The 16,531-nt window shown below is 52.1% G+C and overlaps 1 protein-coding gene across 2 annotated transcripts in view; it reads right to left on the bottom strand.

Annotated features, from left to right (window-relative positions):
• The window catches only part of EPN2 (epsin 2), an 88,698-nt gene that overhangs the window by 10,654 nt on the left and 61,513 nt on the right, over window positions 1-16,531 (bottom strand). For both annotated transcript variants that reach the window (XM_081110782.1, XM_081110783.1), the window contains 3 exons: window positions 13,780-13,892; window positions 12,701-12,793; window positions 11,402-11,573 (listed from right to left, as the gene is read on the bottom strand). In XM_081110782.1, coding sequence (XP_080966908.1) covers window positions 11,402-11,573; window positions 12,701-12,793; window positions 13,780-13,892 — 378 coding nt within the window. The remainder of the gene's footprint in view (window positions 1-11,401; window positions 11,574-12,700; window positions 12,794-13,779; window positions 13,893-16,531) is intronic.

The following is a 16,531-nucleotide window of genomic DNA, read 5'->3' as shown; positions in this document are numbered from 1 at the left end:
TTATTTTATTATATAGGATAGAGGCCTGGTGCACAGGTGGGGGCCGGCTGGTTTACCCTGAAGGGTGTCCTGGATCAGGGTGGGGGTCCCGCTTGGGTGCCTGGCCAGCCTGGATGAGGGGATGATGGCTGTTTGCAGCTGGTCACACCCCCTTCAGGGTGGGGTCCCCACTGGGGTGCCTGGCCAGTCTGGGTGAGGGGCTGAGTGCCGTTTTCAGGCTGGCGGGCAACTGAAGCTCCCAGCCTCTCCTTTTTTTCTCTGTTTTTTTTTTTTTTTAAATTTTGTTTTTATTCTGGGAATAAATTCTAGTAAACTCATCTGTAGAAATTTATTTATTTACCTTCTATAGCTGTCACTGGAGCTGAGAGCCAGCTCCAGCTCTGAGGCCCGGCTCCAGCTCTGAGGCTGCGGCTGGCTGAAAGCAGGTATCTGGGTTTGTTTAGCTTCTACAGTTGAAACATTGTTGCCATCACTGCTGCTCTAAGCTCTGAGGCCGAAGCTGGCTGAAAGCAGGTATCTGGAGCTTGTTTAGCTTCTATAATTGCAACATTGTTTCTTAGAGTGCAGCTCAGAGGCCGGCAGCAGGCGGGGAACCTTGGCTTCCTCCATCACTGGAACAAGCAAGCCTCCTGTTTGCTTCAGCTGCCTGGCTGCTGGCCGCCATCTTGGTTGGCAGTTAATCTGCATATAGCCCTGATTAGCCAATGGGAAGGGTAGCGAAGTTACGGTTAATTACCATGTTTGTCTATTATTAGATAGGATGATACTTTTTCTTTCGTTTTCCTGTCTCACTGTGTTGGCTGGAACCACCAATCCCAACATAAAGCTGGAAGGCAGACAGTGGCCTTATCTTGCTCTCACAGGATCAACTTTCAACATTTCACTATTAAACAGTACCATCTGGCCCTGGCCGGTGCCTCAGTTTGTTGGAGCATCGCCTTACACCAAGGGTGGCAGGTTCAATCCCTGGTAAGGGCGTGTTTGGGAGGCCAACTGATCAATGTTTCTCTCCCACCTCCTCTCTCTCTAAAAATCAATAATAATAAAAAGAGGTACCAATTGCAATAATAGTTTTTTTTTTTTCCTTTTAGAAGCCTTTATGCAAGTTCCCCATCACTCCGGGCAAGTTTGCTAAATTTTTGCAATGAATAGCTGATGAATTTTTTAAAAATATAACTCTTACTTCTTTTTATTTTTTATGTTGATTTTAGAGTGAGAGGGAGGGAGACACAGAAACATCAATTGGTTGCCTACCATACACACCCTGAGGAGGGACCAGGAATCGAACCAGTGACCTTTCGGTGCACAGGACAACACTCAATCTTCTGAGCCACATGGCCAGAGCTAGCTGATGAATTTTTCAACCTGCTCTTGACTCTGTTAAGATGATCACATGATTTTACTCTTTGAGTCTGTTAAAATGGTGCATACACATTAATACATTTTCTAATGACCTGGTCCTTAAAAACCAAGTAAGTTTTCATGATGTGCTATGTCATTTTTATATTTTTCTCATGTTGGTTTTGCTATTGTTTCTTTGCTTAGCATTTTTGCATCTATATTCATCAGTGGGACTGGCCCGTCTATTCTCACATGTCTTTTGTGTGGTGTGATGTTAAGGTTATGTTAGCCTTATCAAATGGGTAGGAATACTCCCTATTTTCCTGTCCTCTGAAGGACTGCATATAAAAGTGGAATTGTTTCTTGAATGATGTTAGAACTTGCTACCTTTGGGTAGATTTGAGGGGTGAGGGGAATTTTTAAGTAACTGATTTAATTTCTTTTTTGTTAATCCTTACCCAAGGGTATTTTTGCCATTGATTTTTAGAGAGAGAAGCATCTACTGGTTGCCTCCCACTCACGCCTCGAAGGGGCCGGGTAATGAACCTGCTGCCCAAGTACAGGCCCTTGACCAGGAATTGAACCCATGACCCTTTGGTGCGTGGGTCGACACTCTAACCACTGAGAACATCGGCCAGGGCACTGATTCAATTTCTTTAATGACCACAGGATTATACCTCTTTATAGGTTTTCTTCAGTCAGCTGTGCGAAGTTGTCTTTATTAACTGCCACGCATCCAAAATGGAAACCATCCCCATTTCTTCCTTATGCGCTGGAATATTTACGAATTTAAGTTACCATAATTTTCTCTACAAACCCAGAGATGTCACTAATAAGTCTGATTTTAGAACTGGGCGACCAGTGTTGATATGTGAGGTTTGCAGCGATAGACGCGCGTGGCGTGGGGAAGTTTCGCCGCTTGCGTCCAGACACGCTTACAGTGTACAAAGGGCTAATACCCACCGTGTCTAAGTTTTCAGACCAAAGGCAGAGTTGATCACACAGCCTCTACTCTGTTCTGAATCTTGGCGGTTTCTGTTGTGTCCTCCCCAATACTGCCTGTGCCTTTCCTCTGCTTTTGAAAATCCTCAAAGGTTTGTCCATTTTACTACTCTTTTCAATCACTAACTTCCATCTTCGTGGGTATTATTAGTTTGTGCGCTAATTCACTTCTGTTCTTACCCTATTTCATTCCTCCTACTGATCTGGGTGTAACGCTATTCTACCCTAATGTCACCTCATTCATCTTGTGCCTTTCTTCTTGACGAGTGGAAACACCCTAAGCTGTAAATTTCCCTTGTACTATTTGCTTCAGTTGTCCCACAAATTCTGATATGAAAATATTTACATCATTTGGTTCTAAATATTTCTGATTTTCATATTTTCTTTTTTGATTCAAGAGTTTAGAAGTGTTTTAAAATGTCAAGTGTATGGAGTTTTTCTAGTTATCTTTTTGTTACTGACTTTTAACTTGAATGTATTATGGTCAGAAAATATATATATCCTATGTGATCCCAATTTTCTGAAATTTGTGGAAGCTAGCATCTTTGCCTAGCACATGATCAATTTTTGTGAGTATTCATATGCTAGGCAAAGATGTGACTGAAAATAATGTGTATTCTTCAAGGCCACAGGCTCAGGAATCATGCTGCTCATGTTTTCTTATATTCTCTAAAACTATTCTCCCACATCTGGCCAGAGTGGCTCAGTTGGTAAGATTCCCAGTCAGGGCACATGTTCGGGTTTGGGGCTTGATCCCCAGTAGGGGGTGTGCAGGAGGCAACCGGCCGATGTTTCTCTCTCTCTCAGCATGTCCTCTGGTGAGGATTAAAAAATAAAGAAATAAAATAAAAAGGTCCTTCCACATAAGTGCCATTGTGGATGTTCCCCTGCCCTCCGCAAGGCCTGTGTCCACGCCTGTCTGTCCTGCCACCGGACAAACAGCCCTCAGCACTGCACGTGCTGGCAGCAGGCACTCTTCGCTCTGCTCCGCGGAAGGCCACTGTTCGCCGTCACGGTGAAGGAAACTGCACTGGGCACAGCATCCTGGAGGGTGACAGTCGTATTTTCATCCCCAGACCTAAGCCCCCTTTACTTGACCATCGTTCTTGGAGGAAAGACAACGCTGCGGGAACGGAGTTCTGGCGACAGCGTGCCTTCAGCGCCCAGCGAGCTCAGCCACTGTCCTCGGGCCGTCGTCGCTGGGAGGTCAGCAGTCGTCCGGCTGCCACTCCTTTGTACAGGCTTCCCGGATCTGACAGGGAGCACCTTAAAAAGCCTTTGCCATGATCTTTTCAAGTATTAACTTTTCTGGAACTCCAAACAGATGTGTTAGATATCTTCATTCTGCCTCCACGCTTCCCCAGCCACTGACCTCCCTACGGCGCCAAACACACCGAAGGGCACACTCACCAGCTGCCACGACTGGCCCCGAGTCCCTCCACCTTTCCCTTCTTCCCTGGTTCTCCCGCCGGCTTCCTTTAGAGCACTTATTAGAAGCCCCATCACTACATGTTTGCCCCCGAGTTTCCTCTGGTCTGCGAACCCCTGCCCTGCGGGGCAAAAGCTGTCTCCTCTCCCCACCAGGCAGCCTTAGGGAAACACAGGGAATGCTCCCCTACGCCTCTAGGGCAGTGATGGCGAACCTATGACACGTGTGTCAGAGGCGACACGCAAACTCATTTTTTTTGGCTGATTTTTCTTTGTTAAATGGCATTTAAATATATAAAATAAATATCAAAATATAAGTCTTTGTTTTACTATGGTTGCAAAGATCAAAAAGTTTCTGTATGTGACACGGCACCAGAGTTAAGTTAGGGTTTTTCAAAATGCTGACATGCCGAGCTCAAAAGGTTCGCCGTCACTGCTCTAGGAACTCAGCTCCTGGGCCCATTCCCACACGCCCGCTAGCAGCCCTAGGGCAGGGCGCAGGCACCTCTGTGTAGGTCGGAGCTCTTGGCTACACTGTTCTGTGTGCTGGTGTCACTTCAAACCTCTGGCTGCTGCCTGGCCTTGGCGTGGGCCCATCAGGCCTGCACTAGCTACTATCCTTTCACTTTGGAGGGTGAGCGGCCAGCACGCTAGGAGCAGCTGAGGGAGGGCAGGAGCGTGGTGCTCTCACTACTTCCCAGCTTGTGAGCTGGAAATACACCTGCAAGCCTCATTCCCACCACCCCCTGGGCACACATGCCTGTCCTTTACTCTGGGCCTGTCAACTCCTGGGTGAACTTAGGGCTTCTCCTGCCGCTGCCCCAAACCCGCCGCCTCCAGAAGCCCCTCCTGGTCTCCCAGCCCCTCTGCAGAACAAGATTTGTGACTGACCCCGCTCCCCCAGGCCACTCCACTGGGTGCACAAAGGGCCTATCTGGACACGGGACCTGGTCCCGGCTGGATTCACAGCCTCACAGGCCTTGGTCTCCATCTCGACTGGAGGAAGTGATATGGTGGCAGCTGTATCAGGGACAGCTGACTGCAAGTCACAGAGCTGGGAAGTGTCTTCAGAGACCCCACGATGACACGGGGAAGACCCAGCATGTAGTCCACAGGAAGACCTGACCTGGACGGAGCCAGAGGCATCGGCACACCCTCCTGCTCCACCTCCCCTGGCTCCCCTGGGGCAGTAAGAACCGAACAAGCTGGGTCAGAGGGCACTGCTGCATGGCCTGCGCTCCCTGCAGACAGAGCTGCGGTCCTTCCTCCTTCTCTCTGTCAGGAGGCACCTCCAGTCCTCCAGCACCGTCCCTGCCTGGCCCACTCCTGTCCCGTCTGAGTGCCTGACCCTGCCCTGGCAGCAGGGGAGGCTTTTCACCAACTACAGTCCATCTGCAAAGCCCCCCAGCCCCAACCCTCACCCCAAACCCTAGAAGAGTACAGGAGCCGCAGAGACACCCTCCCCATCCCCGGGGCTATGACCTGGGAACAGGAGGCGGGCATCTAAGACAACAGGACCTCAAGCTTCCGAGGCTGGAGGGAGAGGAGGGGACCACGGTGGGCGGTGCAAAGAGCACCCAAGTCTTGGTGATCATCTGAGCACTGAATCGGGCTCCACTGAACTGCTTACAACACAGCGCCCAGACCAAACTGCATCCCAGCACACTCCGTGTATGTGTGTCTGTGCGCATGTATCTGTGTATGTGTGTGTACATGCATGTGTATTGTGCGTGCATGTGTGCATGTATGAGTGCGTGTATGTGTGTGCACACATGGGGCCTGCTGGGAAGGCATGGTTTCCAACCTGCAGCCTCCACATCATCTTGTCTGTCACAGGGTACGCTGACTTTCCTGTCTAAACCCAGCCCAGAGCCCCTCACAGGACTATGCACCCCCTGCCCTTGCTCCTGTGAGAATCTGCCTGTCTCCCCAGCTATAGCGTGAGTTCCCGAGGGCAGGGCTGGGTCTGCTCTGCCCATCTGCTTCCCTGAGCCTGACACACAGAAGAGCTCAGTAACCCCTGGGGACTGATGGGAGCCAATGGAGGACACCACAGACCCTCAGGGCTGCAGTCTATCTAATCCCCTCCAGAGAGGCAGCTGTGAATACAGGTCAGTGGCACCACCAGAGCTCCAGGTAAATGTCTGATTCAGGTGCTGGGAACACATAGAGGTAAGGGCTGCTCCTAAGCTCTGACAGTCTGCACAGGAAGCACTCAGATACCATAGATTTAGTGGGACTTCACTCGCCATGCAACTCAGGGCACCAGCCCAGTGCTTTTCAACTGGGGCTGTCCCGGGGACTCCTGGGGGACTTTAGTAAAATACTAGTGCTGTCCCCTCCCCTCCCACCCCTCCTACCTCCCCCCACCCAGGTTCTGGGGTGAGCCTGGGAACTTGGATTTTTAGAAGTTGCCCAGGTGACCGGAATGGGAGCCCGGATTCAGGAGAACCACTGAGCTCCTGGAGCGCTCATGCTTTGGGTCACACCCTCCTCGGACATGAGGCCCACTGTCTGATGGGCCAGCTTGGATATACAGGCTGGAACGGAGGGACATCTACGGGGTCCAGCCTTGCCTCCCACAGACAGGTAATCCGTGGAGTCTCCTCACACTTTCTGAACAACACCTGGAGAGCATTCACCAGGCCAGGCCCAGGCCTTCCCTCTGAGAGAGAAGACACAGAGGAGTCACGGCAACTGGTGGCCACATACGGGGTGAGGTAGGGCTGACCACGTCTGCCCATGCTGGACATCTGAGCATACTTTCAAGAATAAACAAGAATCTGCTAGGCAGACAGCAGGATACAATACAAAGTAAGCACCAGGCATTTAGGGAACCCAGGCTGCCCCCAAGCAGGCAAATCTGGGAGCTCTCCTTTGCCACCCACTAGCCCTGGGCCGGGTGTGCCCTCCTGACCTGAGACAGGCAAGCCCTCAGCGACTCACACAGCTGCCTGTGCAAGACATTAGGTTCTCTACCTTCCTAATGCCGCGACCCTTTAATACAGCTCCTCATGTTGTGGTGACCCCCAATTTCATTGTTACAAATTGAACATAATTAAAGCATAGTGATTAATCACAAAAATATGTAATTATATATGTGTTTTCCGATGGTCTTAGGCGACCCCTGTGAAAGGGTCGTTCGACCCACAAAGGGTCGCGACCCACGGTTTGAGAACCGCTGCCCTAGAAGCAAAGGCCTGCTTCACCTCCTGGGCCTACTCTTGGGCCACGAGGATCTAAAAACACCAGTTTCCCCCCAGATGCTAAGCTCCGGTCACCATGGTTACTATGAAGAGCACTGCAACTATACTAACGCTCTGACCCGTGAAGCTGGGTAACATTCTCCAGATGGGCCTCTGCTGAGCGCCATCATCCTGGCTCTCAGGCAAGCCCCGCCCCTTCCCCCCGCCCCCGGGCGCCCCGCCCTGGAATCAAGAGCCTTTCCTGACACCTCCAGTTAGTTTCCATGGGCTCTGCTCCCCTTTAGAATCTGCTGCAACAACAGCATGGCCAGAAACCTGAAAAACAAGCATCTTACATGCTGCCCCGTGCTGGGCCTGAGGGGAAGCCACGCACAGGACAGACCTGGTCACAGCGCAGAGCTTTGGGTGGGAAATGAAAGACGAGTTCAGTTCAAACCCTGCTGACACCACGTCAGCCAGCTGCTTAGCCTAGGAGTGTCCAGGACCCGGCGCGGACTCTCCGCTCCACCAGGTGCCTGCGGAAGGCCGGGAGGCCGTGCACTGCGGCACCACACTGCCCTCAGCTAAGCTGGGCTCAGACCACGCTTCCCCCACCCTCCAAAACACTAGGCTGGAGAGAGCGGGCAGCAGGGCACAGTCCCCGGGAGGGCTTGCTGACGGCACTGCCTTCCCCATGGAGGCACAGGGATTCACGGCCAGGCGTCTCTGTGCTCTGCCCTCCATGTCCTCGGGAGGTCCGGGTCTCCACACACCCGATAAATAACTGCTGGGCAAAGTCCATGAATGCAAGGAAAGGGGATGACCCGAGGGCAGAAAGATCAAGCAGCGTCCGGCGGCTTCTCTGAGGCCCTTTCACGGGATCCCGCGGCCGCTGTCTAGCACATTAATATTCATGTGCACCGGGAGGAAGTCGCACAAAGAACTAAGCCCTCTCCCCTCAGAGGGAGTCACCGAGAAACCAGCAGCACCACCTGCCGCTGGCAGGAGCCGGCAGGGCCCTGAGTCGCAGGCTGTGCGCCCACCTCGCGCCAGGCGGGCTGCTGTGTGCCGGGCGGTGGGGGAAGTGCCCCGCTGACCTGGCGGGCTCGTTTCCTCCTCTCAGTCCTTCAAATTTCCTCCCACGGCCAAGCTGCCCACGCTACTCGGGAAGAAATGGGAATGGCAGGGCTTGCTACACACAGAGGCTTTCAAAACAGTGTTTCTTTCATCCAGAGGGTACAACTAACAATGTCTGAAAAGAGACCCTCTAATCTTTCTAATTGCTGAGGATGTTCAGGGCGGTGGGGCGGCCCTGCAAACACACAGGCTTCTCTAGCAGACTTTACTAGCGACTAATCCGTAAACCTGACACCCTGCGCTCTGGGGCGGTGTCTTGGGAGATGAAGGCCAGGGGGCTGCTCCCATGCTCTGGGGAACTCGGTAGCTGGCACTGACCCTCTCCTGCAGCGCCATGGGAGCGGAGTACTAAGAGTGCAAAGCCACCCCCTGTCCAATGGCGTCTAGCCCGGCACGGTCCCCTCCAGCCACGCTGTGTAGGGTGTTCACATGCCTGGAAATGCTCATTATGTGGTACAAATGGAAATCTCAATCCCAATCTCTCTCTCTCTCTCTTCCCCCTTTATATGTATATATTATATACACACATATACACACATACAACTGTATATACAATATGAACGGACCACATCAAAACCCAAGTGCCCAGAGAGAAGGGAAGCAGACCAGCTAGCTGTTCATCCAGGCACTGCCAGTGCTGGAGGCTGCGATGCTCTCCCAGGACCTGCCCCACAGAAGGCCTCGCAGCCGTCTAGGACCCTGTGACGACTCGAGCACCGAGGATCAGAGCGCGGGACCTGCCTCTAACTTGCGGTGTGATCCCACAACACGAAGAGCCTCTCTCGCCTTTACTGGCCCGTTTTCTCCCAAGTCCCTGGGAAAATGCCAAGTGTATCAGAACCAAAGAGAGGGCCCGGGGTCAGGAAGTGGAAAAAGACAGATGGCAGTCCATGAACCACCTGTAGGTACCTGCAGATATATTTTGATTAGCCCCAAACATTGTCAACATTTAAATATTAATATATTTCAAAAATGCAGGTTTCAATTGTTTCTTTTAAAAATTAGATTCATAATAACCCCAAAGTGGAAGTAACCCAAGTACCCGCCAACTGCTAAAGGACTAAACAAAATGCGGTATTATCTACAGAATGGAGTATTATTCAGCCATAAAAAGCGATGCAGGAGGGAGACATGCTAGTATGTGGGTGAACTTTAAAAACACTCGAAGGGAAAGAAGCCAGTCACGGGCCACATGTGTGATTTCATTACACGTATGAAATGTCCAGAATGGGATGGCTCGGGGAGGGGTACCAGGGAGGGGCTGCTGAAAGGGACAGGACAGGCTGCCAGAAACGCCCTGCAATCCATGCTGATGAGTGGCTAAGAACTACGGAACTGCCCACTTTCAATGGTTAAAATAGTGCATCTTATACTTTATGAATTCTATCTTGATTAAAAGTGAACTGGAAGAGCAAACCTCTGCCTCTGGGCACCAGCTGCCTTTCCCCAACTCACCCACCTCTGGCCAGCCTGTCGATGCTGCCTGCAGTGTGAGAACCCCAACTGCAGACTCCCCAGTTCCCCGCGAGGGTCACGTCCCTGGCTCATTCAGTTCCAGGGCATAGCTCTGTCCACCAGCCAAAGGAGGGGCTGGGCAAACTTGGTCATTTACAAAATATTTATCCTACCGCTTCCAACCAGGTCACACCAACAGCAGAAACAGGGTAGAAGGGAAAGCTGTCTCCGTCCCACCACTGGGCCCCATGCCCCTCCCCGGAATCAGCCGCTGACTCAGCATAATTCAGTCGCCTTCCTCTCCCAGGCTCTTCAGGAGAAGACCACGCGTTTGTTCAATGATCAGTTACCGTTTTAAAGGGACTGACAGTCTTTCCTGAAGAACGTCCTTATCCATACCTTAGGGTGGCCAACACCACTGCTGTCCCCACAGGCAGTGCCAAGTGGGCGCCTCCAGCAGACCCGCCTTCACTGCCCACGCACACGGCCATGGCCCACGCAAACCAAGCTCCTGGCAGCCTTGGTGCTGGCCATCAGTGAGCACGAACTGTGGGCCATTTGGCCTAGGGTTTGCCCTGAGGCCCAGAGGGCTCCTGCCAAAGGAAGGTGGGGCTCTGTCTGCCTGGTCCCTAAAGCCAACATCACCCAAGGACACCCGGTGCCAAGCACTTGGCAAAGCTACCATGCCCCGAGTAACCACGAAGCCACCCATCCCCACTTTCCAGCCCTCGTTCTCCCACCCCCATCTCAACCCCTGCTGCCCAATTTACACCAGGAAGGTCCCCATACAGCTACCCCACTGCATGCCCTCCTGCCCCTCACAGCCGAGCCTTCTGCTGGGAACACTCGTGCCTCTTCCTGGCCTGGCTACTCCTGCTCTCCCTTAAAGATTCCTCCAACATGCCTGCCTCACCCCCACCCCCAACTCCTGATAAGCCCCACCTCCTGAGCTAAGCACTGCCCCAGGATGCTCTCCACTGCCACCAAGACCCAGCCCACACCTGACCGGAACCTTGATCGTGTCCGGGCCCCTGCCTGACAGGACAGAGCCTGGCATTTGGTACACTCCAGCAAGCATCCGGGGAACGCAGCTGAATACAAAAGATGGTTCTAGTGGAGGAAACAGAGATCCCAACAGATATAGGCAAGTTGCCACAAAACATACAGTTCAAATTCGTAGGCAGAAAACCACAGACCACCATGGCCCGCAGGGTCCAGGGCACCCAGAGTACAGATGGGTGGGAAGCTATCGCCTGCCGGTCAAGCTGTGTGCCCAGCGATCCGGAAACCCATGTGCCCAAGATTTCCACCCACATTAAACCAATCATGCTACACTCAGGTTTCAAATCTCTTCTTACAAATTTTCTTACATTTGGCATTAAATAGAACTTTAAAATGCTCATGTAGCCTAGTAAACGGATTTACTATGGTATTAACTAGTAAATAAGACCAGTTACAGCAAATGTATCCCCTTGTCATTCGCAGTCATGTAAGTACGTCATAGCCACTCGATTCCACATTTCACGTTGTGTGTTACAGTTTGTCAACCTGGGTGCTGGGTGCAATTCTGAGGCTGAGAGAGCTGGCGCGCCCCCACGGTGGGACAAGCCATTTCTGATGCACGTGGGAAGCAGAGAGGAAGGCTGCTTTCCCTCCACCAAAGCAGAAACCATTCAAAGCAGAATGAAAGAGCGTGCGGCCCACACTCCTCAGGGGGAGAGCAGCAGCCTGGGCCCCCACCCGGGGCCAGACCCACTCCCACCTCTGCCAGATGAGAGAGAGCAAGCAGCTCTGCCCTGCTGCCCTCACCCATTCAACAAGCATGCAGGAGAGACAGACAAGGGGATCGTTACCGCATGGCCAGGGATTCGAAGTGCTGGCTGGGGCTGCGGGCCCACCCCAGGGGTTGGTCTGGTTGGCTGAGGCTGACGGGCCCCAGGGCTCAGCTTGCTGGGCAGCAGGGCCTGAGCTGGGGAGGGCATCCATTAAATCCAACAGAGTGGTTTGCTGTGGGTAAGAGCTGGGCTTTTGAGAGAAAGAGAAGGAGACAAGTTTTACTTGGCTACAGTCTAGCCAACATCCATTCGTCAGCCATAAATACTGCCTGTGCTTCTTACTAGAATAGCGTCCCTCTCGAGGGGCGAGAAGCCTTGGTATTGAGCAGCCCCGTGCCCTGCCCTGCCCATGTCCCTCTGCCCCCAGCATTACCATAGCCACACTGAGCTATTTACTATGTGCGAAATGACCTGCCCACTTTCAAACAGTCCTAGGGCTTTCCTGCATGACCCCAGGCTTCCTCCTCCTTCCAGAACGTGCACCACACCGCCTTGCTCCCCAGCTGCCAGGGGTGCTTTTGGGACAGTGATATAGGTGGCCACTGGAGCTCCTGGCCCTGTGGTTTGAGGGGCCGAATCCTGACTGGATGATGAGCTTGTCGGGAGCAGAGGCATGGCCTGGTCACCTTGAGGTGCGAAGCAGGGAGTCTGGCACAGAAATGATGACAGCAAGGAAGACCAGCACTATGAGAGCTGGCCCTGTGCCAGGAAATGGTGCCAAAGCACCTGACACTGAGCTTCCGTAACCAACAGCCACCAGCACTGCACAAGGTGGGCTCTACTACCTGCTATTTCACAGGGGGCACTGAGGCACATACAAGCCAGCACGGGGAATGGGAACCTAGGCAGCTAGTCCCCTTGTCCATGCCCATTTCTCTCAGGTGGTCTCAGGAGGCCACCACAGCCTAGGGCAGCCGTGGGCAAACTACGGCCCGCGGGCCGGATCCGGCCCGTTTGAAATAAATAAAACTAAAAAAAAATAAGACCGTACCCTTTTATGTAATGATGTTTACTTTGAATTTATATTAGTTCACACAAACACTCCATCCATGCTTTTGTTCCGGCCCTCCGGTCCAGTTTAAGAACCCATTGTGGCCCTCGAGTCAAAAAGTTTGCCCACCCCTGGGCTAGGGGCTATGGCCAATTCTGTCCTCACCTCGCTCTTGCTCATCCCAGGCCTCAGGACTACTTGCAAAATGAAGAGAAGCCGCTGTGGGAGAGCTCCCTGGGGCACGCACACTGCACTGCGGGTGGGTTGGGCCCTTATGCAACTACTGCGGGGCAGTCTCCGCGCTCACTTTCTAGCGAAGCACTCACCTCCTGCTTCTTTGGAACTTTAACGGTGTCTCTCCGGCTTTCTTCCAGGGCCATCTGCAGTCTGAGATCATCACCCCGCCGGAGGCGCTCTTCCTGGAGAGGACAATGAACTTGAGGCTGGGGTAACTGCAATGACATCACTCTACAGAACAAAGCAACCGGGCGAGACCCGGAAACCGAGATTGTATCATGTGCTATTTCAAAAGAGGACGCGGAAACAACTTGCAGGACACACTGACTCTTCTGTGACTCCCTGCTCACCCCCACACCCGCCTTGGGGTCCCAGGAAGACTGGGGCACAGGCACCACAAATTGGGGAAAGGGAATACTTATTATCAAGTGTTTTTTCTCAAAATGAAAATGGCTTTATAATTCTAAACATAGCAGCAATAGGTCAGCTTATAAAAGTAGAAAATCAGACAAGCCAGAAAGGAATTCAAGAGGAAAATCACATATTGTCTCCCTCCCACTGTGCATACCTCCAGAAATGACTGTTTATTTTCTATGCTATCTAACAAAAATAATTCATTATAGCCACCATACCCAAAAGACTGGGTCATCCAAGCTTTTAAATGATTAAATATTAGTAAATAAATCCGTTACTTTTTTTATAAATATAACAAATCATAGACATGCTATTAAGTAAAATGGTCCCAGAAGATCCACCTGTCCTTCCATCTAACTGTCTGTAGTATTTTTCCTTTTTCCAGCATTCAGATGCTGTTGGTTCGTCTCACCAGACTTCCCAGGGCTAAGCCGTTGTGAGCCCACACACCAGCGTCGAGGAAGCCGTGGACACTCAGCTTGTCAGAGCGAGCCCGTGAGGCTTGGCCATGTCGGCAAAAGGGTTTCTGGGAAGCACTTTTGCCTGGTTTGTCCCTTGGCAAAGCCTTCCTTCCCTGAAGACCTTTCCTAAATGTGACTTTGCGTAGGACCCTCCCTGACTGGGGCAGGAGGTGACAGAACACACAGGTGGCAACACACGTCATTCCCAGAGCGTGGGGACAGGGCAGGCGTTTGTCCCCCCTGGGGTCCCTGCCCCCCGGCACAGGGCAGCACACGGTGGCCCTGGGCACAACCTGCTCAGCTACTTCTCTGCTCATGGCAAGCGCCAGCTGCAGCTGCAGTTCCTCTTCTCCGCTAGTCTGGGGCCGGGCCTGCTCCAGCTCAGAGGACACCCGAGGGGACGTGGCTGTGGGAAAGGCAAAGCACAGGTTCATGCTCAGTGGGTGCCCAGGCGAATCACAACCCATCCCACCTCACACCCACACGGTCTGGCAACACCCCAACAGTATGGGGACTGAGCGGTTTGCAAACACTTCAAGGTTTAGATCAAGTCATGTCAGATGTGGTTTCACAGCTGCCACGTGGCGACAACTGAGAGAAGATGCCTGGGGCACACGCCCAGCCCTCAGCCTGCGCTGCAGAGCTGCCCTGCTTCAGAACGGAACTCGTTTTGTGAGATGGAGAGTAGCTCCTGAAAAGCTGATCAAAGAGCATCACCCAAGGGCAGGGCACCTATGGACCAGAGCGCCACTGAGACGCCCCAGCATGAGAATCTCGTGGCTTTCAGGGCCATGGACAATGGCAGCCAAACATTTCTGCAGTCACCCTGAAAACTTTTGTTTTTAAGTGAAACTGTGTACGGACTTGAAAAAAATCAAGCATATGCTCCTTTAAACTCCTGTAAGCAGCTCCTAGAAAGACAGCGTTTATTGACGGGATGAGACAGTTCCTAGCTGGTGTGACAAAGCCCAAGGAAAGAGGTGCGTGAGGCTAGCCGCCCTGGAAACAAGCAGCGCTGGGGCTCTCAGGCTACACGGTGTCTGTGCGTCAGGGAGTCTCAGTGCCTCCAGAAATTAGATACAAAGCTCTGGGAGCATGTGCCTAGTGTGCGCCCATCTCTGCCCTCCGCTCCGGACAGGATCCACACTGCTCTGAAATTCTCCAAGGGAGGCCTGCCGTCTGAGAGAGGACTGGAACCCCTGCCATGGATGGTTCTGCACCTGCCTCCCTCTGGGCCTCCCCCTCCCCCCTCAGGTCTCAGAACTCAGCCTCCCGTGCCAGGGCTTCCAGGACTGCCCTCCCGCTGGGGCCGGTCAGCACCTCCTCTCTCATGACACTCGCCCCTTCTGCACTTGGGGAGGTCAATGCCAGAAGACACACTACTTGGGGAAGCCCCAGGCCTGCCTTCTCACTATTACTTCAACTAACAAGGATTAACAGAGCAGCCGGGAAATAAATAGCCATTGAGTGGATAGATACTGCATGCACATGGATGGACAGACAGAGGTAGAGAATTCAACTTCATGGCTGATGGTAATTGTTTGAAAATGCTTTCATTGTGTGTTAGTTTGCTCCTTCTTTCCTTGTGTCCACTCTAACAAACCCAATCATCAGGATCCACCAAAATCCTGCTTTTGCCTAAATTTCCAATCTTAACTCAGCATTCAGGACCTGCCTCTGGGAGAAAGTAAGAGGTGGGGAATGATTTCTGACAGTGAGGTTTCTAGATGGCTGGGTTCTGGCTGCAGTGAATAAAACAGGAGAAGCAGGCTGGGTACAGTTGGGGTCGTGGAGGAATCCCCAGAAGAACCAGGTGAGGCTGCAGTAGAGCAGGCTAGGAGACGCGAAGTGGTGTTGCTTTGTCACACAATTAAGAAAAACACATAAAATATACAGCGGCAAGATTTCATTCAGAACAATTCAGTGGTGTTTGCTATGATTTATTATCAACCAAAGAACCACTCAAAAAATGCTGCCATTATAAAAAAAAAGATACTTCTAGATAAAATCAAGTCGAATCCCCGCCTAATGCATCACCACGATATTTTACCAAGCATTTCTTTAGAAATAAAGCTAGATGGCATCCAAATGTCCTCACATCCATCTGGATAATTTGATTTCTTAATAATATACCAAAACAAAAATACATATTTTGCTCTCAAATATCCCTTAGCCCATTACAGCACTTGCGTTAGGGCTTTATTGTGCTCAGGAAGCAGAGCCATCTCCATCCAATTGGGAGAAACAGCCAGATGCTTCGGGGGGCGTTTGTGGGGGACAGTTCCGGAGGCATCGGGGAGACAGTTCTGGGGGACTCTACTGGACTGAATGCCACTCTTCTGTCCAGACCACCAACCACTCAGACTGCCTGTTCCCAGCCTCTTTCTTGATAAAGAATCTCCCAGGCTTGCTTCACAAAGCACTCCATTTGAAACCAACACAGTGCATCCGACACCATTTACTACCAAATGGAAATGATGAGTGAAGAAAGAAGACCTCATATCCTAGCTCACATCCCCAACAGTGCCCAGAGCACAGCCCCATCTTGGCAGGGAAAGCAGCCTTGGCAGCAGCGCCACAGCCGACTCTGCACGGGATGAATGGGCTAGGGCTCCGAACAGTGACCTCCCAGAGCAAGGGGCCTCCCGTCCTGGGCGCCTTTCAGCACATCTGCGAGGCCAGGCTGGCTTCAAATGCAAATGCACCTGCTTCGTCTACCAAGAGTGACGCTGTTAGAAAGATGCACAGCCGCCACACGGAAATAGCTCACCACATCAATGAGGAAATGAAAGACAAAGGGCATCCCCTAAATGCGGTGGCTTTTATGAACGGAGGACAAGCTCTCAGTTCCGCAGGTGGCAGATCCACAGCCACTGGCCCTGAGCATCAGCTGCGCTCACACAGGTCTCAGCTGTGAGGAGGATTCCAACAGAGATGTTTCTGCATTAGTGACAGCATCTTGGCCCCATGAAGGGCCTCTGTGCCCGTGTACGTGATGGTGAACACAGACACGGTTGTGAGATGGGTCTGAATGGACCCCTCTGA

Source organism: Myotis nattereri, assembly GCF_964212035.1.
Source record: "Myotis nattereri genome assembly, chromosome: 16".
NCBI lineage: Eukaryota > Metazoa > Chordata > Mammalia > Chiroptera > Vespertilionidae > Myotis > Myotis nattereri.
The sequence above is the reverse complement of the archived record's forward strand: the minus strand, read 5'-3'. Positions and strand labels throughout refer to the sequence as shown.